This window comes from Ochotona princeps, chromosome 6, assembly GCF_030435755.1.
Source record: "Ochotona princeps isolate mOchPri1 chromosome 6, mOchPri1.hap1, whole genome shotgun sequence".
Lineage (NCBI taxonomy): Eukaryota > Metazoa > Chordata > Mammalia > Lagomorpha > Ochotonidae > Ochotona > Ochotona princeps.
The window spans coordinates 69,764,182-69,788,654 of record NC_080837.1 but is presented as its reverse complement, the minus strand read 5'-3'; the positions used below and the strand labels follow the sequence as shown (position 1 = coordinate 69,788,654).

General features: G+C 39.7%; 1 protein-coding gene across 8 annotated transcripts in view; it reads left to right on the top strand.

Moving 5' to 3' along the window:
• The window catches only part of DDHD1 (DDHD domain containing 1), a 78,657-nt gene that overhangs the window by 19,850 nt on the left and 34,334 nt on the right, over positions 1–24,473 (top strand). For 3 of the 8 annotated variants that reach the window (XM_058666455.1, XM_058666454.1, XM_058666457.1), the window contains exons 2-5: positions 14,333–14,506; positions 15,310–15,330; positions 21,997–22,098; positions 23,779–23,907. In XM_058666455.1, the coding sequence (XP_058522438.1) occupies positions 14,333–14,506; positions 15,310–15,330; positions 21,997–22,098; positions 23,779–23,907 (426 nt within the window). The remainder of the gene's footprint in view (positions 1–14,332; positions 14,507–15,309; positions 15,331–21,996; positions 22,099–23,778; positions 23,908–24,473) is intronic. The other 5 variants (XM_004584830.4, XM_058666456.1, XM_004584831.3 and 2 more) reach the window with 3 other exon arrangements.

Sequence of the window (24,473 nt, the reverse complement as noted above, 5' to 3'; positions counted from 1 at the left end):
AAAGTGGGGCTTTCCCACAGTTCAGGCGCCTCCTGACCTAGCGAAGTAGTGGCTTCTCACCCTAATGTGCCTAATATCGCCTAACGCTAATACTCTTAACATTCTAACATACTAACATTATACCAACACTCTAACACTACATTCTTGAGTGAATATGTTCTGTATATTATGACCTTGTATTTTATGTATATTATGACCTTGAAGAATTTCATTGATCTTTTTTTCTGTTGCCCCTAATCTTTGGTCTTATTGGTGTATTTTTCATCTCCACTACTGTGTTTTCCATGTCCAGATGTATCATTTAGGTGTTTCTTAACTGCCTTTTCCTTCCTTCCTGTGTCCATACTTCATTGGATCTAGGAAGTGTGAAGGTTGCTTTAACATCTTCTTCTCGTAATTTTACCATTAGTTGTTGGATCTGGTTCTGTTAGTAATCTTCTCTCCTGGGCCTGGGTTGTTTTCCTGCTGCTTTGAGTACTGTTAGTTATTGCTAAGGTTTTGTGTGATTCCTTTAAGTTTGTCGAGCTTAGTTCTCACGCACAGTTAAGTTGCTTCATATTAGTTTGATCTTATCAAGGCTTTCATGCTTTGTTGGGGTAATCAGTGCAACTTTTTGTATTGAATAATTTATCCCCGCCCCTGAAAGCAATACTTTTCCCAGAGCATTAGTCAGATATTAAACTAAAATCCCAGAACTTGAATTATTCCCAGTGCTATTTCAACTTTGGAGATTGTTCCACGTACTCTGTTTCCAGTGGTTCTTTTCCCTGAGGTGGTTTTCTCCTCTGTGCATAAATGAGCCAGACTCCAAGGAATTCTTGCAGAGGTCCTGAGTGCTGTCTTTCTGTGTGTCCCTCTACTTGACGGTGTCTCGTTACTGTGGATCCCCTCAGCACAGAACTGTTCAACGGGTCAGCAAAAATGTCTGATTTTCTGTGAAAAGCTTAGGGTTGAGACAATAAATCCTGTCAGGCCATCATTGGAGATCACTGACATAACAGATTGGAAATGCTCATTTGTGAGCATTTTGCCTCATATCATAATAACTGGAAAGCTGTTTAAAAAGCGTATATTCTGGACTTTGTTTCCAGAAATGTATGAAGTTGTATAGAAAACATTAGAAAGCATTGTATAGAAGTTGTATAGAAAGCATTAGAACTCTTTGCCACATGTACTGCAAGAATGAGCCTGAATGGCGCAGATCAGTCTGAAGGGCACACAGTGGTTGTGAAGGGGCATAGAGGAACCCTGCGAAGGGGCTTCAGTTACCTCAGTGTGGAACTCAGCCTCCTGGCAAAGAAGAGGCTCCAAGTTGACAAATGGTGGGGAAATCACAAGGAACTGGCCACCGTTCTTACCCTCTGTAGTCAGCATCCAAAACATGATCAAGGGAGTTACACTGGGCTTCTGGTACAAGGTGCGGTCGGCGTATGCTCACTTCCCCATCAACGTGGTAATTCAGGAGAATGGATCTCTGGTGCAAATCTGGAACTTCCTAGGTGAAAAGTGTGTCCAAAGGATTTGGATGAGGCCAGGAGTTGCTTGTTCAGTGTCTCAAGACCAGAAAGATGAATTAGTCCTTGAAGAAAATGATATCGAACTTGTTTCAAATTCAGCTGTTTGATTCAGCAGGCAGCCACAGTTAAAAATAAGGATATGTCTCTGAAAAAGGAATAGTTCAACAGGCTGATGAGTAAGACCTAAAGTTGTCCAGCTAGTGAAGTAAAGACCTTGGATTGATTCTAATGTTAATTTATCAATGCAATAGAAGATCTTTTGATTTGATGCTTTACAAAGAAAAGAAAGGATTGGAAAACTCATTGATTAATTCCTAAAGTGATTCAGATAATCACCCAGGTTTGTAAACCACAGGTGAAAACAAAAAACAAACAAACAAACAACAGCAGCAGCAAAATCATGTGGTGGGGCCAGAGGTTAAACCACTGCCTTTAATGGCAGCATCCCATATGGGCACCAGTTTAAGTCTCAGCTGTTCTGTTTCCAGTTGTTCTATTTCCAGTCCAGTCCCCCGCTAATGTGTCTGGGAAAGTAGAGAAAGCTGTCCCAAGCACTTAGGCTCCACAACTGTTGGGGAAGACCTAGATGGAGTTCTAGGCTCTTGGCCTGGCATGGCCTGGCCTGGCCTCTCCCTGGCTTTTAAATCAGCATGTGGAAAAATCTCTGTCTCTTTGTAGCTCTGTCTTTCAAATAATGTTTAAAAGAAAGAAAAGCAAAACATGCGGAATAGAAAGAGAAGATAAATAAATTTGAATGGCACTCTGTTGATTCAAAAGTTCCAGCTATGTTCATGCTAGTATACTTTAGAAAATCTATAGGCAAATAGAATTAAAAGATGTTTATTTGGGTGTGGCAAAATTTTGAGATCAACGTAGTTTTCTCATAGGCATTTCCATTAAATATGTGAAAACTCTTTGCATGTGTGGCCCTAAGATGTCCTAATCCAAGCTGTTTGTAAGAAGAAATTCAGAGACACATAGACACAGGAAGCATGCTTGCACAAAGGAAAGGTCACGTGAGGACACAGCCCCCGGTAACCCTTTGCTAGCTAACAAAAGGGGCCTCGGAAGAAGCGACACCTGCCAGAACCTCCAGCTTCCAGAACTGAGAGAAGATGAATTTCTGTTGTTGAACTCACCCAGTCTGCAGTGTTTTCTGTGGCAGCTCAAGCAAATTAATCAGTGGACATTCAGCCACTTGGTTATTTTACAGTTATACTACTGAAGAACTAAGACATCTTTGTAGGCTTTAAACCCCTTGCAGTCTTAATTTTTCAATCAGAACAAACAGGCAGTTTTTCGGGGCTGATTTTAATGTCCAGAAGTGCTTCCCTTTATGAAATTGGCCCCCATTTGGCCAGTGGCACCTGCTGGCATTCACTGCTGTCCTAGCATCGGTGGTGTGCCTGGTGTGATTGGGACTCTCCATTGTGAACCCAGGTATAATTTTGAAGTATAGATGTTGCCTTCGTAAGATAAACATCTATGTCATTGCTCCCTGCAGACCAACTGTTTACCTTTGTATTTGCCAACAGGCTAGGTGGTGATTAGGATAACGATTAATTACTTTTAATCTACATCATTCCTTCAGATTATAGGTGCTTTCTAATGAATGAGAGAAAGTAAGTATTCGAGCATTCAAGTGTACAGTACCATTTTGATATCTAGTTCCTAATTTATTACCTTTAATTCCATTTGCCAGTTAAACATGTTTTATCACCTACCTAAATATGCCATTTTATTTTTTAATTATTGGTTTTATTACATCACATTTCAAGCATACAAAAAATTACAAATAACTACTGGCAATCAACATACTATTACCTAATTTAAAAATTTTAATTTTACAGAAAAAAATCAATATTTACTGGACTGGTGTCACGGCATAGCAGGTTAAGCTGTGGACTGCAATACCGGCAGCCCGTATCAGAGTGCTGCTTTGAGTCCTGGTGGCTCCTGTTCCCTGCTAATATACTGGGAAGACGGTGGAAGATGGCCCAAATACTTGGGCCCTGCCACCCATGTGAAGGACCCACATGAAGTTCCTGGCTCATGGCTTCAGACCTGCCTGTTGGGGCCATTTAGACAGTGAACCAGTGGGTAGATTGTGTCTCTTTCTCTTGGTTGTCTTAGCCATTTTTGATTATTTGGGACTGAACCTCAGCCCTTCAGACCCTGTGATGAACACCATTGTGCTGGAGCTGATAGAACTTCATGTTAAAACCGTCACCCAGAATTCATGTCTCCATATTCTGTGGCAGTTAGAATGCCAATGCTGTGCCCAGGAATTGACCTGGTATTCATTTACTGGGCAGAAAGGACAGATTGACTCCCAGTAAGTATTGTTATAAATGACAAAATAATACTGTGCTTATCTAATTCCAACACACATTATTTTTTTTTTATTTTAAGATTTATTTACTTTTATTACAAAGTCAGATATACAGAGAGGAGGAGAGACAGAGAGGAAAATCTTCCGTCTGATGGTTCACTCCCCAAGTGACCGCAATGGCTGGTGCTGCGCCAATCCGAAGCCAGGAGCCAGGAACTTTTTCCGGGTCTCCCACGCGGGTGCAGTGTCCCAAAGCATAGGGCCATCCTTGACTGCTTTCCCAGGCCACAAGCAGGGAGCTCAATGGGAAGTGGAGCTGCCGGGATTAGAACCAGCGTCCATATGGGATCCCGGGCTTTCAAGGGGAGGACTTTAGCCGCTAGGCCACGGCGCTGGCCCCCCAACATACATTCTTTATACGTGTTTACCATGTAAAATGCTTTTGCTTTGGTGCCTTTCTCCATGGTGTAGCAAATTTCTCCAGATGTTGGCATTCTCCATCAACAGAGGGAGGTGGTGTTTAAGAACCATATACATATTAATATACATCACCTACCATTAGATTCTGCTACACATAATAAAAATCTAAAATCTTAAGCACAGATATATTTCTGTCCATATAAAAGAAGTGTAGGTATCCAGAGTCAGGAACAGAACCTTCTTGTGTTATTCTCAGGAAGAATAACCATCTTTGTAAGTGACATAGTCTAAGAGCTGCTTTTCAGGAGTTCCAGGCATAAAGGTGGCAGCAAAGAACAAGAGAGAGCTCAAAAAGCTGTCCTGCCCAGCAGTTTCAGTTGGATCCTGTGGCCCAGACTCAATCACATGGCCAAACCCAGCTGCACACAAGATTAAAAGGAGATTAGAAACAGCCCTGTAGCTATTTAAATTGGGATTCTGTTAAAAGGAATAGAGGGGCAACATTCATGCAAAATACAAAAAAGATAGTTTATATACATATATTCTCATAGATGAGTTGTTTAATGGAGACTAGCATACCAGAAGTGAAGTCTCAGAAGGTATCTTTACTCCCCAATAAAAGGAGTATCCCGAGTGAAACAGCTAAATATACCTCAACAATGTGATACTAGACTTTCTGTCATTGTCTATACATACAGTTTAATGATGTACTTACATAGTAGAGTGTTAAACCTGTAACTGTCACTAAAGGACTGTACTGCTATAACATGGGGAAGAAAGGGGAGGGCAAGAGGAAGTCCCTAACCTTCACAAATATATTGTGGAAATTAAATAAATAAAAGGAATAGAGGGAGAACAACAGAAGATGGTCATCCAGCATTCCTTCTGAAATACATAATACTATATAGGTTTCTATTTCCTTAATCTGAATTAATCCATTTTTATTGTTTAAACATCAAACATCAGAAATGTATAACGTAAAAACTGGAAGTCCTTTATCTTCCACCTCACAGAGATGCTTGTTAGTAACATCTGGTGTCCATTCTTGCACTTCTTTGGTTACTCACTGAATGTATGTGTTACACAAACACAGGCTTATGCTGTTTGTAAGTTTGTTCTTTAATAGCATCTGTATAGTGTCTTTGGACTTTTTGGTTTCCATGAAATATTCTCTGGAATATTCTCTGGAAGTTGCTCTGTGAAAAGAAAGCAATGTTCTAAGTTTTACAAGGTGTCCCTGGTCCAGGGTGGCTCAGCATCACTGTTGACATCTTGGACCAGATATTCTTTGTTACTGGATGGGGGCTGGATGGGGGTGTCTTGTACATTATGGGACATTTAGCTGCATCCCTCCTGGCTTTCCCAGTTGTGACTACCAAAAATGTCTTCAAATTTTGCCCAAGGGTCCTTTGGGGGCCAGAACTATGCAACTGAGAACCATTGCTTTAGCTCTTCTCTTTTCCTGCCATTTTGACTGGTTGGATGTAGGCAAAGAAAGCCTGAACTGGAATGACAGAGTCCAAGCTGAGAGAGAGATTTTTTTTAAAGATTTATCTATTTTTTATTGGAAAGTCAGATTCACAGAGAAAAGGAGAGGCAGAGAGAAAGATACTGTATCCGCTGGTTCACTCCCCAAGTGACCGCAGTGGCCGGAGCTGAACCGATCCAAAGGCAGGAGTTTCCTCCAGGTCTATCATACTGGTGCAAGGTCCTGAGGCTTTGGGTCATTCTTTACTGCTTATTCAGGCTACAAGCAGGAGCTTGAAGAGAAGTGGAGTGGCCAGGACACAAACCAGTGCCCATTTGGGATCCAGGCTTCTGCAAGGCAAGTCTTAGCCACTAGGCTACTGCGCTGGGCCCAAGTGAGAGATTTTGGCATGGCAAGCATCCTAGCAGGGTTATTTATTGGAGGCCAACCAGAGTAAAGAGAATGACTTGGAAGGGTGATGGCTAGTGTGGGATTCCAAGGCTACACTATCTCAGGAGGGTATCTAAGAAGGGGAGCAGCCTGGTGCATGGTGTTGTGTGTCTGAGCCAGGGTATAAAGAGAACCTGTGTCGAAGAGGCAAAGACAGCCCCATCCCAAAAAGACTGCCCACACATATGTGACTGAGTCCCGTGGAGGGCGCGTTCTCAGCCTGATTGCTGTGGTGAGCCACTCCTGACCTTACAATTCAGTATCTATTACACATGGTAATGGGAGGATTATTGGTGATGTCACTACAGTATTTAAAATTATTTTAATGGTAGATGACAATGCGTCAAGAATGTACTTAACAGATTTCTCACTTGCTCACATCTGGCAAGAGCTTTAACTTTCAAAATAATCCCATGTTTGTAATTGACTAACAACATAATATTGAGCCAGAGAAACCAAATAAGAGTACATACTGTGTTGTGATCATAGTGTGTACCTTTTTAGAAAGCAGATATGAGATGCCGGGCAGCTACTGATGCATCCTGTGTCGAAGGACCTGGGAGTCAGGCCATGGCCACCCTCCTGACTGCAGCTCCTTGCCAAAGTGCACCCTGGAAGGCAGCACTGATGGTGGAAGTGCTCGGGTCCCTGCACCATGTGGCTGACCAGGATTGAGTTTCCAGCTCCTGACTTCCTCCTGGCTCGGCCCCAGCTCTTAAGGGCATCTGGGAAGTGAATCAGCAGCCTTTCTGCCCGTCCCCACGTTCAAGTCAATAATCTTTCAAATGTTAGAGACCCAGAACAGCGCAGTGTTGCAACCGCCTTCTACCTGCGTCGTGGCAGGCGCTTGATGTTGGATGGATGATTACACATTGAAATGCATGGAGGTACCAAAGGAAGCTGTTAGGGGGATGACTCTGAGAAACTTAAGCACCATCCAAAGAAGCTCAGAGTTTATCTGGAAAGCAGTGAAGGGCCATAAAAGAATTTTAGTATTGAAATAATGTGACGCTGTACTCTGGAATGGTTCTCTAGCAAGCCTATGAAAAGATGACTTGGGTCCTTAAAGGGGAGTCAGTGAAGTGAGTTTGTGTGCATGTGCTGCCACGTTTGCGTTGGTGGCTGAGCACTGCCTAGCTGTGGTAAAAGAGTATTGGGGTGGCCACAGGGATGCTGAATTTAGACAGAAGACATTTGAAATAAACAGGACATAAGAAGATCATGAACTGAAATAACGACCACAGACATGATGTAAGGGATGGATTTGAGAATGATTTAGGAGATTTAATGATCAATACCTCGTATTGAGTTACAGTTGAAAGAAACGTTTGAAAGAGAGGCAGGTTGGGTGATTCCCAGCTGTCCACTGTGCATGACCCACTGTGGTTGGGAGCAGCTGTGGAAGAACAGGATTGTGTTCTGTTTTTTCTTTAGGAAGCATACATGTTTCATGGCTTTTGTGGTTCAGCATAGCTAAAGAGCCCTGTTTGGAGAGAGTTCTGTCAAGAGGCTCTTTTCTATTTAAGAGTATGGGTTGCATTGTGTGGTAGAGAAAGCTTCGGTGAACCCTGGAGTTGAACATTGCTTGCAGTCTTGCTTCTCACATGACTGGCTGGATGCCTTTGGGCAAGTTACTTAGTTTCATGAAGACTCAGCTTACTTGTTTGTAAAACTGGGAAAATAGCACCTGTCTTTTAAGATAAGAAAGAAGATACAAAGAAATAAGCCTCTAGTTCTGGAAGATAGTCAGTAGCAACTGTTGACATCTAACCCTCTGCTGAAAGCCATTAGATTGAAGAGGAATCTACACAGTCACCCCCGCACTTCAGCATTACACAGGTCAGTGGTGCCACACGCTTTTAATTGCCTTCGTTTAAAGAAAGAGCAAATTGCAACACCTCTGGGTGCTGCTTCTTACCTGTGAGTGTGGAGAATGGAGTAAGGAGAGGTTTAAGCAAGTGTGGGAAAAAAGGAGACAAAGGAGCAGAGATTAAACTGCACCACAGATAGAACCACCCTTAAGAGGAGAAAGCTCCCAGCACTTCTACAGTATAAACCCAGAGCCCACATGATGCTGACATCCACATGGTTGCTGTTCTGAGTTCTGGCTATTTCACTTCTTTTTTTTTTTTTTAAAGATTCATTTATTATTTTTATGGGAAAAGCAGGTATACAGAGAGGAGGAGATGCAAGGTCCCACTTTGACCTAATGGATTAATGATAAGTCGGTTATGGATTTTATGATTTTACTTATTTCCATTCATTTGAACAGTAGAAAAAAAAAGATCTCCCATCTGTTGATTCGCTCCCTTTAGTGGCTAATCACAGTAGGTGGTGCTGGGCCAGGCCAAAGCTAGAAGCCAGGAATTCAATCTGGGTCTCCCATACAGCGTCAGTGACCCGAGTACTTGAGACTGAAACCTAAGTACCCCATAAGGGATGCTGCTGTCCCAGGTGAGTCTTCAGGAGATTCAGGTGAGCCACATGTCTGTCCTAAAACTGCTAGATATTGAACACAGCTTTTTTTCTTTTTAATCTCCTTGAAAGGAAACATCACATTACGAAAACAGAAAATTAGACTTTTAGTAAATTCCCAAAAAACAATATTTAGGGGCTGGCCTTGTGGTGCGGTGGATCAGGCCGCCTCCTGTGATGCTGCCACTCCTTAGCAGAGCATCAATTCAAGTCCCAGCCACTCCACTCCTGATCAAGCTCCGTGCTAGTGCACACAAGAAAGCACCAGAAAATGACCCAGGAACTTAGGCCCACTGACATCCACACAGGAGGCCCGGATGGAAGTCTGAACTCCTGACAGCCTGGTGAAGCCTTGGCTATTGTAGTCATTCCGGAAGTGAGTGAGCTGGCAGATGGAACAGTCTGTTTTTCTGTGTAACTCTTTCAAAGAAGTAAAATAAATCTCCCTTTAAAATGCTGTTTGGGACAGGCATTTAGCCTACCTGTTAGAAACATTTAAGATGCTCGGCTCCTGCATGTGAGTGCTTGGTCTTACCTTCCTCTCGAGCTCCTCATTCCAGCTTCCTGCTGCTGCAGGCCCTGGGAGGCAGTGAAGAGGACGCAGGGAACCGAGTTCCTGCATCCACACTGAGGTCTGGATGGAGTTCTTGGCCCTGGCCCAGCCCCAGCCATTGTGGGAATTTGGCAAGAGAATTCTAGCATTTTCACTCACTCCTGTTCTCTCTCTGCCTCTCAAAGTAGGTAAAAACAGTAGGTGAAAGAAGGCTACAATAAAGCAGCATTTTACTTCAAAAAGAAAATTTTACTGAAAATGTTTAGTGTCAGAGCACTTCCAGTTTCAAATTTGGGGATTAGGGATACTCGATCAATACCAAAAAGAATAAAAAAATACTACATAGAAAAAAGGATGAGTGAAATAATAAACAGTGATATAAAGGAATGCAAAGTTTAGTTCAGACAAATTGGTCATATCAGGAACCATAAATGGCCTGAATCCGCCTGTTAAATGTAAAAGAGTTTAAATGCCTTCATAAAGCAAAACCCAATTCTGGGCTTCACAGTGATGGGGCAGGCATTTGGCCTAATGGTTAGGATGCCAGTGTCCATCCCGTCCAGGGAGTGTGGATCCTGTACCCAATTTCAGCTCTGGGCTGTAATTTCCTGCTAATGCGGACTCTGGGAGGCAGCAGGCAATGGGTCAAGTGTTTCATCGCTGCCATTCCTATGGGAGACCTGGACTGAGCTCCCAGCTTTAAGCACAGTCCAGCCCAGCCTGACTCAGTCCATCTGTGGCCTGACCCAGATGGGCCCTGCTCTTACTATGTGTTTGTGTTTCTCAAACTTTAAGGCCTGGCGCGATGGCTCAGTGGCTGAATCCTCTCCTTGCGTGTGTCAGGATCCCGTATGGGTGCCAGTTCATGTTCTGGCTGCTCCATTTACCATCCAGCTGCCTATGTGTGGCCTGGGAAAGCAGCAGAGGATGGCCCAAGGCCTTGGGACCCTGGAACTCCCAGAAGAAGCACTTGGCTCCACTCTGGCCTTATGGCGACTTGAGTAGTGAACCAGCAGATGGAAAAATCTTTCTCTCTGTCTGTCCTTCTCTGTAAATCTAACTTTCCAATAAAAATAAATAAATCTTAAAAAATTAACTTTAAAATAATACATGGTTATTCAAAAGGTTAAAATACAAAGGCAAATGGAAGTGGCTGTTCCACATCACTGGTACTGGGGTGGTTGGCAGGCTTGGTATGACTTCTCCCCCAGAAACAGGAAGAAGAACAGAAAATTTGGAAACAGTGATAACACCCACTTCTCCCTAACCCTTGATCCTTCCTACCCTGATCAACTATGTACACAGCATAAAAAATAAAAAATTAGGCCCGGCACGATGGCCTAGTGGCTGAAGTCCTCGCCTTGAACGCCCCGGGATCCCACATGGGTGCCACTTCTAATCCGGGCTGCTCCACTTCCCATCCAGCTCCCTGCTTGTGGCCTGGGAAAGCAGTCGAGGACGGCCCAAAGCCTTGGGACGCTGCACCCATATGGGTGACATGGAGGAAGTTCCTGGCTCCTGGCTTCGGATCAGCGCAGCTCCAGCTGTTGCTTTCACTTGGGGAGTGAATCTTTGGATGGAAGATCTTCCTCTCTGTCTCCCCTCTTCTCTGTATATCTGACTTTGCAATAAAAATAAGTAAGTTTTTTAAAAAACAAATAAAAATAAAAATCATTTTTTAAAAAGACAAATTAAAAAAAAAAAAAAAAACAAGATCAGAAGTTACAATTTTGATGGAGTAAAATCCTGGCACAAATTTTCAAAATGTTAACTGTCGGACAAGTGCAGTTTCACAGTGGGCTGATCCTTCACCTGTGTTGCTGGCATCCCAGACATTTGCTGGTTCTAGTCCCAGCTGCTCTACTTCCGATCCAGCTACTGCTAATTGTCTAGGAAAGTAGCAGAAGATGACCCTAAATCTTGAGTCCCAAAATCAACATTGAAAAAATTCCTGGCTCTTACTTCCTGACTGACCCAGCACTGGCTGTTGCAGCCATTTAGGAAGTGAGCCAGTGGGTGGAAGATCTCTTTCTCCCTCCCTATAACTCTTTCAAGTAAAATAAATCTCAAAAAAAAAAAAAAAATGACAGTACACTTAAAATTTTAAAAACCATGATTTATAACAGAGTTACTATGTTTTAGTATCCCTGTACCAAATGGTACAGAAAATTGTAAATATAACAGGAGTGGAATAGAATATAGGCAAATGAGGAAGCAACAGAAACACAGGAAGTCTTCATCTAGCACAGTACAACAGCCTGACAAGGTGTTTCGCAAGGGGAGCGGTGGGACTCACGTCAGTACCTGTGTGGGATGCTGGCTCTGCCTGCTACAGCACAGCGCTAGCCCCATGCTAGCTCATTTTTAAAGTATATATTGTTAGTTCATACTGACAGTCAATTAAATTTTTTTATTTTAAATGGCTTTTTGTTTTTCTTTAATTTTCATACTTATGTCTCTAGTGCCAAAAATCTGAATTCCTAGTAATACTGGAAAAGTCAGTATATTTCTCTTAACCCAGAGCTTCAAATTAGCAATACTGGCATTATTACTAATTACTTAATTATTGCAGTTCTTTTTATCCGTGTGTATTTCCTGATACTTATGTACAAATTTGCTGTGTTTTAAATTCACTTGAAGTGATAATTCTGTATATAGATAAAATTGCCAGTCCTCCCTACATAGTTAGGTTCATTTGTTTCATTGCCCTTTATGGTTTTGTTATTTCTGTTTTGATTTAATTTTGCTTCATTTAAATAAATTTATTGTTAAGAAATCAAGGTGACTTGGCAAGGATGGACCTTCTGGCACAGCAAGCTGCACCACTGCCGGAGACACCTGGCATCCCATATGCTAATACCTGGATTCAAGTCCCACCTCTGCTATAATAGCCTCCTGTTGATGTGCGCCCTTGGGCAGCAGAGGATGCCTTCGGAGTGGGGGACCCGTCATCCACGTGGGAGGCCCTGACGGAGCTCCTGGCTTCGGCCTTGCACCCAGCACCAGCTGTGAACTTTTAGGAGTAAACCAAGTGATGGAAGCTTTCTCTCTCTCCCTCTCTCTCGCTTTTGCTTTTGAAGAAATGTAAAAGTAAGATAGTCTGGTAAAACTTGTAGACCTTTTTAAGGAATTATGTAATCAAGGAAATGTAGTTAGTTCAAACAAATGTCTTCTTGGTTTATTTTTCTAAAACAAGTAAAGAATTTACGCTAACAGTTTCATTTATAGACTAACTGGGAACGTAAAATCACCAAGCAATCCTAAAAAGATACAGCATACTACTGCCACATACTGTCGGGGAATCCCTCAGAGTTTCTTTGGGGATCCCCCCAATAAAAATGCTGGACTCAGAACCCTAGCCAAGAAAACACAGAAGAAAGAACCAGTCAGTCAACCACCTCAGCTATATGTTGGCAGTGAAATACCAGGCAAATGAAGACTCTATGATGGACTATGTCAATCAGTGGATTCTTCAACGACCTCATTGTGCTTGATGTGGCGAAAATGGCAGCGATTCATAACTGATGAGCTATTAAAACCACTTGAGCAAGGATCTCAGAGCATGCCCCACATCCAGGACCTGGGGTGGGTGGGAAACTGGGTGGGGCGTCTCCCTCAATATCCCCCTTTACTTCAGACACAAGAAGGAAACAATATGGACATAATATGAACATAATATGGACATAATAGTCTTACCCACCTCCCTATAGCCCCTGAATCTTTTTACCGTAACTAACTGTGTAAAGAGTGTCAACAATATAAATAAGAAATTAAAAAAAACAAACAAACAAAAAAAAAACTACTGCCATATACACTGAATTTCTTTTTTATCAATAGTTTCCTTTTTAAATATTTGTTTATTGATTTACTTACTTTTAATTCAAAAGTCAGCTGTACAGAGAGGAGGAGATGAAAGGTCTTCCATCCAATGGTTCACTCCCAGATGGCCACAACAACCACAGCTAAGGCAGTCTGAGGTCAGGAGCCAGGAGCTTCTTGGTCTCCCATGCGGGTGTAGGGTTCCAAGGCTTTGAGCCATCCTCTATTGCTTTCCCAGGCCACAAGCAGGAAGCTGGTGGGAAGTGGAACAGCTGGGACACCACCCAACACCCTATGGGATCCTAGCCCGTGCAAGGCAAGGACTTTAACCACTAGGCTGTTGCATCAGGCACCATCAATAGTTTCTTTTTAAAAAGGGATTATTTTTATTTGAAAGACTTACAAAGAGAAGGAGAGGCAGAGAAAGAGGTCTTCCATCCACTGGTTCACTTCCCAAATGGCCCCAACAGGAGCCTCCACTGGATCTCCCGCAAGGGTGCTGGGTCCCGTGGACCTGGGCCATCCTACACCACCTTCCCAGGCCATAAACAAAGAGCTGAATCAGAATAAAGCTGCTAGGACACCACCTGGCACCCATATGGGATACTGACGCCACAAGTTGGAAGGTCAGCCTGTTGAGCCACAGTTTCAGCCCTATTTATTTTCATTTGAAAGGCAGATTCTACAGAGAGATGGAGAGATTGTTCATCTCTTGCTTGGGTCACTCCCCAAATAGCCGCAACTGCCAGAGCTGAGCTGATCTGAAGCCTTGAGCTCCTGGGTCTTCCACGTGAGGGTTAGGGACCCAAGGACTTGTGTCGTTCTCCTCTGCTATTCCAGTCCATAAGCAGGGAGCTGGATGGCAAGTGGAGCAGCTGGGATGTGAACCTGGCTCCAGCATGGTATGCCAGCATTGTAGTGGAGGGTTAATAGCCTGTTACAACACTGACTGACTCCATTAGTTTTTTCTAAGACAAACTATACTTAAAACCTTCTGTGAAACTTGCCTTAATCTTTTAGCTGACTAATTTTGGTTATTCAGTCCTGCAGTTATATAGATATCTATTCATCTGACTTTCTAAAGCTGACCTTCAGTTAATTTGAATTTATTTAATGAAAATTTTTGTGTGGTAAAAATTGCACTCCCTTACCTGAAATCTGAACTTTCGGACTTGAGGTGATTGCCGTGGGTCGTGGAAGCAGGTGTCCGTGGCAGCGTGGCCAAGTGTAACTGTGCTCCTGTGTGTCTCTTGCAGAGGGTTAACATTGAAATGTGTAATTGTGTTTTTTCTTTTCAGAAGCTGATAAAATACCAGTAATGCGTGGACAGTGGTTTATTGATGGTACCTGGCAGCCTCTAGAAGAAGAAGAAAGTAATTTAATTGAGCAGGAGCATCTCAATTGTTTTAGGGGTCGGCAAATGGAGGAAAATTTTGATATTGAAATAACAAAATCCATAGACGGAAAAGATGGTAAGACCAGTCAAGTACATTCACTGTGTTCTTTTTTTTTTTTTTTTTTTTTTTTAGTTTTTTTTTTTTTTAATTATTTATTATTTAACTTCAGTAATTACATTGTATTATGTGACACAGTTACATAGATACTTGGGTTCTCCCCACCCCTCCCCAAACCCTCCCACCATGGTGGATTCCTCCACCTTGTTGCATAACCACAGCTCAAGTTCAGTTGAGATTTCCCCACATTCACTGTGTTCTACAAATCACTGCAATTATTGCATTTTTAACAGTCCATATTTAATATAATTAATCAGAAAATTTGGAGCTTTTCATATTTGATTCTTTAGAATACTTGATGATTGTTCTAAAATTGAAAACTGCTATGAATTTCTGAGCTAAATTTATTTGACTTAATGTTCAGTGGCATGACACTAACACAATTTACTCTGAATATTCAAGTTACTATAATCTCTAAATTAGTACTTTCTTTATAGTAATAGAAGAAAGTTGAACTTACAAAAAAATTCCTAATCATGGAACAGTTTTGTTAATATTTTAATGTGGTTTCTGTTCCGGAAGTTAAAAAAAAAACTTAACTACCCTTTTGTGTCACTTAGTTGTATCACTTTTGATAACCATACTGGTTTTTAAAGTTTGGAACAATATACTCCTTCTTTAGGTTTTCTGATTAGCATTTGGATATGTTTGCCATAATTGACAGTGTCATAGCCATGATTGCAATGTTTTTGTTATATGAATCTTAAGCTACTTCCAACTATGTGGTAAAGTTAAAAATTCTATTATTCCGTTTACTGCAGGCAGTGGGATCAACTATTCTGGTGAGTATAACTGCACAGGTAGATTAGAGTTTGTAGATATCTTTATTTTTTTTCTGAAAGCATTTCTTCCATGCTTGCCCTTGTTTGGGAGATTTTTGGCAAGCCCTACTGAACCTTGTGAATTAAAAGAGCGACTTGAATTATTTCCTTTCCCTCTTATGAAGAACATTGTAAAGCAGAAAAACTCAGTGTTAATAAGCAAGTTAATGTTGACTTGAGAAAATACATCAAGTTGTACAATATTAATAGACCATATATATTTAGCAGCAAGTTTTTTTTTTAAGATTTATTATTTTTATTGCAAAGTCAGATATATACAGAGAGGAGGAGAGACAGAAAGGAAGATCTTCCATCCGATGATTCACTCCCCAAGTGAATGCAATAGCTGGTACTGCGTTGATCCAAAGCCAGGAGCCTCTTTCAGGTCTCCCACATGGGTGCAGGGTCCCAAGGCTTTGGGCCGTCCTCGACTGGTTTCCCAGGCCACAAGCAGGGAGCTGGATGGGAAGTGGAGCTGCCGGGATTAGAACCCGTGTGGTATCCGGCGCATTCAAGGTGAGGACTTAGCCGCTAGGCCACCGCGCAGGGCCCTTTTGGTTCTGTTGTTGTTGTTGTTGTTTTGGTTTGGGGGGTTTTTCTCTTTTCTGTATTTGGTTAGTGACATTACCTGTTTTTCGCTTCCACTCTCTGCTCTCTGTTGCCTCATTCTGGCCACACACACACACACACACACACACACTTAGAGAAGGAAATTGTCTCATTCTGGATACCAGGTAAAATCTCTATTGCATCTAGTTGATGAAAAGTCTGTATGACTAAAGGGGTCCTATTTTGTGTAAATTGGCCCTTCAATGTAGCATTTGTATCACAATGATTTCTGCTGCATGCAGATGCTCTACTCTAGGAATTTTAATTGCCACTTTCCTAATCTATAGAGTCAAATATGCATGTTCCCTGTTCCATTGTAAAAAATCAAGTTCAAAATGATTACATGCCCTAAGTTCAGCCTCAGTGCTATACTTGCATGGAAACAATACTTCGTTCCGTTTCCAGCAAAAATAGCACATTTTCTGTGTCTGTGATAGTATATCTGTGATTCAGAAGTATTTAGTATCCTTTGACCACTGCTGCCAGAGTATGACACGTTGTATCATGAGCACTCAGTGCTTTTGGAGAAGACTGAGTTCTGATCACTTTGACTACAATTCTCCTTAAATTTTCTGCCTTGAAAATGGCAGTTCATCTTAACAAACCTAGTTTATCCATCACTTATTAACACATGAAAATGATTCAAAAATTTATAGAAAAGGCTAAGTTGAAAGGTAGGAGTGTTTTGTTTCTCTTTCCTATTCTGTATTCTCAATATCTTTCTCCATTGGTCGCCTTGTTCTTGGAGCTCACCTCTTTCATCTCCAGATTTCACCTGTTTGGAATCTTGTTTTTATTAAAATGAAAATTAGGATCCCAAGTGTCCTTTTTTACTTCTACTCTCTAAAACATCAAATGTAACAGAATCCTTCAATTTTCCTCAAAGTGCTCCAATTTATAAGTAAGTCTGATATAAGAACATGGTTTCTTCTTGTGAATAGATTGTTGTAGTGTGTCTTTGAATGATTGTGTTGTTCTGAGGGCATCAGTCTAGTATCAGTTTTTTCTTGTTGTGGTTAAGGATATATATTATGTGGTAATTAGTAGTAACAAATTGGTTTAACTGTTTAAAAAGATTGTAATCTTTTAAAAATGGTTCCCTGAGTTTCAGCACAAGCAAAATTTTTAATAATTGCTATGATATGTAAGAATTTAACATGTTTTGCTATTAGCAAAGATTATAAATTCAGTTTTGTATATTTGTATTTACAATTTTCACTCATTTCATTTGTTCAATTTTATGTTAAACATTTATAGATTAAAATGTGATAGTTAACGTTGAAGATTATGGGCGATGTTGTACTACATTTGAAAGCTGTAACTGGTCCTAAGAAAACATTTATTGTCTAAAAAGGCACTGTATATGGGAAAATACCACAAGCAAACCTGCTAACTTTTCACATGGTCAGCCTCTTTGAAATGCCAATGAGCTTAGTTACTTCTGTGAAAGTGGGTGGGCTTGCTGACTCTCAAGGCTATTCAGACCTGTTAGGAAAGACAGAGCCACCCTGAGGGAAGAGATGGATGGAAAACCACAGTGAACCCACCCGGTGGGCAGAGCATAGCCACACACTACAAACCATGGTGCAGTGGGGTTACTCAGAGAAGACCTTCCAGAGAAGTCTGATAATAGTTTTAAAATACTGTTTTCAGGGATTCCTAATAAGCACCCTATGAAAGTAAAAAAAAAAAAAAAAAAAAAAATGTAAAACCCACACACACAGCCAAACCAAAGTCCTTGCCTTCAGGGACATTAAAATAAAATTCCTTTTTGAGATTTTAGTTTGGTTTCAGTTTCTCTGGCCTTGTCTGGTTAGGGTACTATAACCACATATGGTTTTGGATGTGTTTGATATTTTTCTACTAATATCAAAATGAGCATTTTAAAAAAATATTTAATTTACTTTCCTTGTAAGGTCAGATATATAGAAAAGAAGATCTTCCATCTGCTGATTAAATCCCCAAGTGACCACAATGGCCAGAGCTGTGCTAACCCGAAGCCAGGAGCCCGGAGCCGCTTCCGGATCTCTCACGCAGGTGCAGGGTCCCAAGGTTTTGGGCCGTCCTTGACTGCTTTCCCAGGCCACAAGCAGGGAGCTGGCTGGAATCAGAGCCACCAGAACACAAACCAGTGCCTATATGGGATCCTGGCACGTGCAAGGCGAGGACTTTAGCCACTAGGCTACTGTGTGGGCCCAAAAATGAGCATTGTTTTAGAGGTTGGTGAAGGTTTGGAATAACTGTTCTTAGTATGAAAATATATAGCCCACAAAAATAATCACTATTTATGACTTAAATAGTTTAACGAAGGTTAAAATGAAAATAGATTATTTCCCATTTCACTCTCTAAGCTGGCAAAATTTTATCTAGCAGCCCACCCCATGAACATCAATGAAGTGTAAGGTCTTGTAATAAGTGGTTTGTTGAATACTTAAATCTGTTACTAGATTAGCATTTCACTTATTTACAGTTTATGTGAGCTCATGATAATCACTAAGAAGGACTCCGTCGGTTGAATTAGTGCTGCACCTTCCTGTGGCCCTGAAATGGGAAGTATCAGCTTAACAGTGAAAAATTGTCAAGTTCCAGTTGGAGCTATTCTAAAGGTAACGGATGAGTGCTCCTAAAAAAGTGCTGGGGTCGTAAAAGACCGAGCATGTGTGACAGAGGAGAGAGAAGGCATACTATAAAATGCAGTGTGCTACTCTGAATTAAACCCTAAAACAGAAACAATCATTGGAAAAACATGAATGAAATCTGTATGTTGATCAGTAGTATCATACCAGTGTTAATTTCTCAGTTTTGCCAATTAGTCCATAGTTATGCAAAATGCTAACGTGAGGGAAAGCTGAGCAAAAAATATGTGATAATCAATGACTTATTCTTGCTGTTTCTGTTAAGTCTTTAAACTCACACGCAAAATAAAACCAGCAGAGGAATTCAAATGAAATCTTGAGATATATCTAATTAAAAAGAATAAACACAGAGGAAGCAAAAAACAGATGAGCCAAAGGGGAAAATGGATGTAAAAAATGGTTAGCCATTAAACTCATGCACATTGCACACAGCTGGAAATAGAAGTAAACTAGTGCTCCTGCTAAAAGGCATAGGTTGGAGTCAGCACTGCGGCCCAACTGGCTAACCCTCCATCTCCATGCACAGCATCCCGTAGAGGTGCCAGTTGGTGTCCCAGTTGCACCACTTCCCATTCAGCTCGCTGCTTGTGGTCTGGGAAGGCAGTAGAGGACAGCCCAAAGCCTTGGGACTCATGTGCACCCACGTGGGAGACCAAGAGGAGGCTCCTGGTTGCTGGCTTCAGATTGGCTCAGCTCTGGCCATTGCTGCAATTTGGGGAATTAACCAGTGGACGGAAGATCTTTCTGTCTCTCCTTCTCTATATACATCTGCCTTGCAATAAAAATTAATGAATCTTTAATTTTTTTAGTTAGAAAAAGTAAAAGATTTGATAAGAATGCAAATTTTGACTATATGCTGTCAAAAGAATCATTATTAATTTAAAGTCACATATAGGCTGGAGATAAAACAATGGGATTATTGGCAGATAAGGCATTATGACAATACAAGTATGGATGGTTCCCTCAAGATTACACTGTTTAGAAATTGAGTGAGTAAAGTGTGTATTCCTGTCACTTGTTGGATAAATATAGTTCCAGACTGTGAAAATAACATTTCAGGTTTCAGTGAAAAAGATGAAACCGGGAGTAGGGAAGTATAACTTTTTTAGTCAACTTTCCTTCTGAGAAGAACCTACCCTCTAGTCTAGTTTTTTAATTTGTACAAATATACCTAACTTAAAAAGTCTAAGAAAGATGGCCAAATCCTTTGTTACAGCAAACAGTGTTTAAGGACATGCTCCTTGGGGTTGGAATTTTCCAGATTGTCAGCTTTTATAGAAAAGTAATCAAGAGTTTTTCCCTTCTAGGGACAAGTGTGTTGTTAGCAACTCCCTTTGGAGTATTCTGTAGCTTTCTCATTTGTATGAAATAAGTTTTTTGGCACGTATTTTTAGTGTCAAACTTAAGATTTTGATAAAAGGCCAATGTTATTAAATGTCATTTAATAAATTAGCATTTTCAAGTGGATCTTGAGTTTATGCATACTTTTGCAAATAGTGTATGAGAATATCTAACCAAACTCTTACTTTGTAAAAAGAAAACCTTGAATAGTGCTTTCTGGCACCCGAGTTTCCTCTAGCAATGATTCCTGTTTTTCCTGTGTGCTTTGGTTGGGAGAAGATTAAGCTATGTGCTACAGGATCAGTGAATAAAGCAACTGACATTCAAGTGAAAATAAGAAATTTGAGAAAAAAGTGAAGAACCGTGTATATTTTGTGGAAGTTTTTCTGTTTGGGAACTTTTTTTTTCTTTATGTATTAGGATGTTTCTCTTCTTTTTTGACCTTCAAATGACACCGTTTTTACAGAATGGGAAGTCTTTGTATTTGTATCTCTACCAGCTTTCTGAAAGTTGGTTTCACTGTTAGGTGCGGCCAAGTGGTTCTAAATGTGCCCGCATGGTTCTGCCAGTGGCCGTATTATGTGTCATCTGCCAGTGTTTCTTGTAATAGAAGTGGAATTGCTTCATGTTTCCTTTACACCTAGGTTTGCACAGCCCATCCATTTTTTTGTGTAGTTAAGTCTGAAGTTGATGTCTGTATAAACAATTGACGCCCTTTTCCTAAGGTCTTTCTGATTGAACTGTTTGCTGGTCTGAGTTGCACACCTCTTCCTCAGTTAACTGACCGGAGGATGCGTGAAAGAAGAAATATTTTCCAGGAAAACTGCTTCAATTGTCATTTTCTACCTCTCTGTGGCATTGAAATATTTTTTATAGTCCTGATGTAGCAAACCAGCTTTTAGTCCTAATGTTAGTTTTGGTAGTCACCATAGCTATATAGTTATAGCTATCAAGTACCAGGCAACATTTCCCTGTGCTCTTTATTGCATAAATCTTACTTTTATTGCATATTACTTTATTTGAATTTACAACAGATTTGGCCCATTTTTAGTACTGTACAACAAAAATTAAATATTTTGTATTTGAGCAGTATGTAACCTTTGAATGTCACATCGGTGCGGATGGGAGAGAGGATAAAAATCAAATGTATTAGAAAATTAATTGAACAAAGTAACAAAAGTTGTGTGATTTATTAGCAGACCTGGTAAGAAGCTTGTAAAGTTTAGTTTCAAATGAACTTAAATAATTGTTTGCTGAAAATATAAAGAAATCCATCAACTAGCAAATTTGACAGTGAAGGTGTTGTCTTAATGTTACCTGCTGATTTGCCAAGTGTTCGATCTGTGCCTCGGGTTACGTTTTCTGCTCTGTTTACAGGATATCACAACATGCGTTTTTACTAATGGTGGTTTTTAAGTAATCTTATCACTAGTAATCTTTCTAAATGGGACAACATAAAGGTAGATTTTGATTGTTGTTTTAGTAAAAATTTCATTAAAACACTTTTAACACCTTCAACACAGTTGTAAAGGTATTTCTGAGGCAAGGCTTGAGTCTTGAACTTGAGTAGTGGGAAGTACTTAGTGGAATGTGTGCTGTGATATCTTCCCCAGGAAAACCGCCTCAGATGTCGGAGAGTTTGTGTATTGTACTCTCAGTTGTACTTCAGACTTTGGCTTTGTCATAGTCACAAATTCGGGGGGAATGAATATCTTAGTATTGTAAAAAGTGTGGTTTATAAGTTCCTCACTCGTCCAAAAATGATGTGTTCTCTTTTATACTGTCTGTGCAAAAATAATAATAGTGATCACTTAGTTGTATTTTGATTTTCAATTGACTTTTTCCTTTCAGCAAAATAGAGCAAGTATTTGATAAACATTAAACTAATTATTTGGCTTATTATTTTAAATTAGAAATTAAATAAGATATTTAGAATAATGTTTATCAAATGAAATTTCTTTTTTAACAAATGCAACAAAAAGGCAGAGTGACAAGCCTCGTTTAAATTTTACTTTGAAGCTCAGTGTTTTTGCTTTCTTAGTTGTCTACCACCTCCCTCCCTTCTCCCTCCCTTCTCTGTTCAAATGGAGAGGATATAAGGAGAGTACAGATGCGGCAGGTCTTAAAAGAAAGCGTTCCCAAGGTACAGTAACTGTAGTTTCATTTCTCCCTGTAGTTGTATTACTGGCTTATAGCATTCAGCTGTGCTCAAAGCATAGAAACTGGATTTTTTTTTCCAATGTGTCCATTGTGCTATTTTGCTTAGTGTTAACTTAAAGTGTGCATAAACATTTTTGTGTATTATTATGTATGTGCCAGTAGCCTAATGTTCACCAATATTAAGACAATATGTGGATAACTTAAAGAGGAACAAAATTTTGCTGGCTTAACATTTTTCTATAAGTAGTTTGGTCATATAGTTTCAACATTTTAAGCATATGTTGCTTCAAATTACTGTAATAAAATGCAATTTAGAAACATTAGGTAAAAAGGCTTAAAGTAGTGACATAGGTAATCCTTAGATTAAAAAAAAAAAGTAAACATTAAATCCTTTCAAAAGTTTTTTCTAATTTACAAGACATCCTTTTATTTCAAAACTGGCCTTTTGTATTTTGTTTTCTTTGCAACTGTGACGATATTATTATTAGTGTTTACTATGTTAACTGAATTGAGGTCTTATATTCACTGTTAGTAATGTGTCCTGACAGGTAAGTAAATATAACTTTTTTTAATGAATTTTTGAAATTCATTTGTAAGATAATTAAGAAATAGTGATCTTCTAATATACTGTGTGTTCTAATAGGAACAAGTTTTCTTTAAAATGTTTTAAAATCTTAGATCTTGAGCAGAGCTAAATGTTTTCATATTTAGCTAAGGTGATTCTCAAACTATCTTCAAATCAGCAAAGTTAGGCTCTGCCAGTCAGCTGTCTTTGTGACAAATCACTCTGTATCTCTCCTTTTTTTTTTTTTACCTAAAATAACGTATGAAATAGATTGCACAATTGGTAGATATCAGTTTCATCAATTCATCGATTCTATAAACATTACCAAATTTGTGGTATGTGCCAAAAACATGCTCTTAGTTTCTTTTTAAAGCATCTTTCCACTTTGGATTTTTGTGATCATGAGCAGTATCCAGTGATTAGTGACTCTAATACCCAACCTAAAAGTTCATCATCTTCTTCTAATAGATTACTCTCTTTCAAGTTTGGAGGTATTTTTTTCCTCTTGAGTTTTGTCTTTCACTGAGTGAAATTTTCACAGATGTGTGAAAGATCAACAGACGACATGGAACTTAATTTTCTGGGCAAAGTGATTGAGTACTTAAGAGGTATATAACTCTTGGACCTCATGAATAATCATATCGCCTGGAAAGTTGCTCTGTATTAATCAAAATAACTACATATTAGAGATTAAAATGATAGATAAGCCAGTTAGTTATTCCATCGTGGTGTTTTTACCAACTACCATTCCTGTAACATGGTTACTCATAACACTAAGTCCCCTCTTTCATGCTTCACGTCAATTTTTTGTTTGTTTATTTACTTGTGATGCAACAAGAGAGCCTTCTTGCGCTACATGCAAGTGTGAACAGGATCACACTCAGGACAGAACCTCGGGCACTCACTGTAGGATGCGGATAGCTGAACTGTGAGGCCAGATGCCCTCCCCTAAGTTTTTAAACTATGACAGTTTTTTAATTGAACCGAGTTACCATCAGAATTGTTAAATAATATTGACTTAAAAATTAGAGTAATTTTTTTCATACAAATGAAGTTTGTTTCAGAGACCTTCAACTTAGTTTTTCTTTTTTGCAACAGCTATTCATAGTTTTAAGTTGAGTCGCAACCATGTGGACTGGCACAGTGTGGATGAAGTATATCTTTATAGTGATGCAACAACATCTAAAATTGCAAGAACGGTTACCCAAAAACTAGGATTTTCTAAAGGTAATTGTAAAATACTATAACATATAAAAATGTCAGGCATCTTTTATGCCAAATAGACTATTCAGATTCTATTTCTGGTGGTTTTTTTTAGATATGTATTAAATTTAATGGTGGACACTCTGTTAAATCATATTTGTGTTATTTGATTGTTAGCACTTTTTCACTGATGAATGATTAAATACTAGAATAATGTTATAAGATTACTATCTTTGATTTCTTTGATGAATGTACTTGAAATTTTCATAGATTAGTCAGATGTGCTTTCTTGTGAGTTACCATCTATCCTTACCATTTCGTTCTTTGAATGGCTGCATTTTTACATTTTGTTTAATAAGTTATTTTTGTGTAATCAGATGATTAATATATGTGTGTGTTGCATGATTTTCCCAAGTTTGTAATTTTTTTGTTTTGTTTCCTGATTTTTTTTTAAACATAGAAGGTTGAGATTTTTCTGTGTTCACTTTGTCCTTTTTCTTTCTCCTTGTATTTTCAAGCTTTGTTGCTTATCCATTTAAGAGCTGATCAGTCTACATCATCTTACAAATTTTCTCTCCCCTAGTGAAATT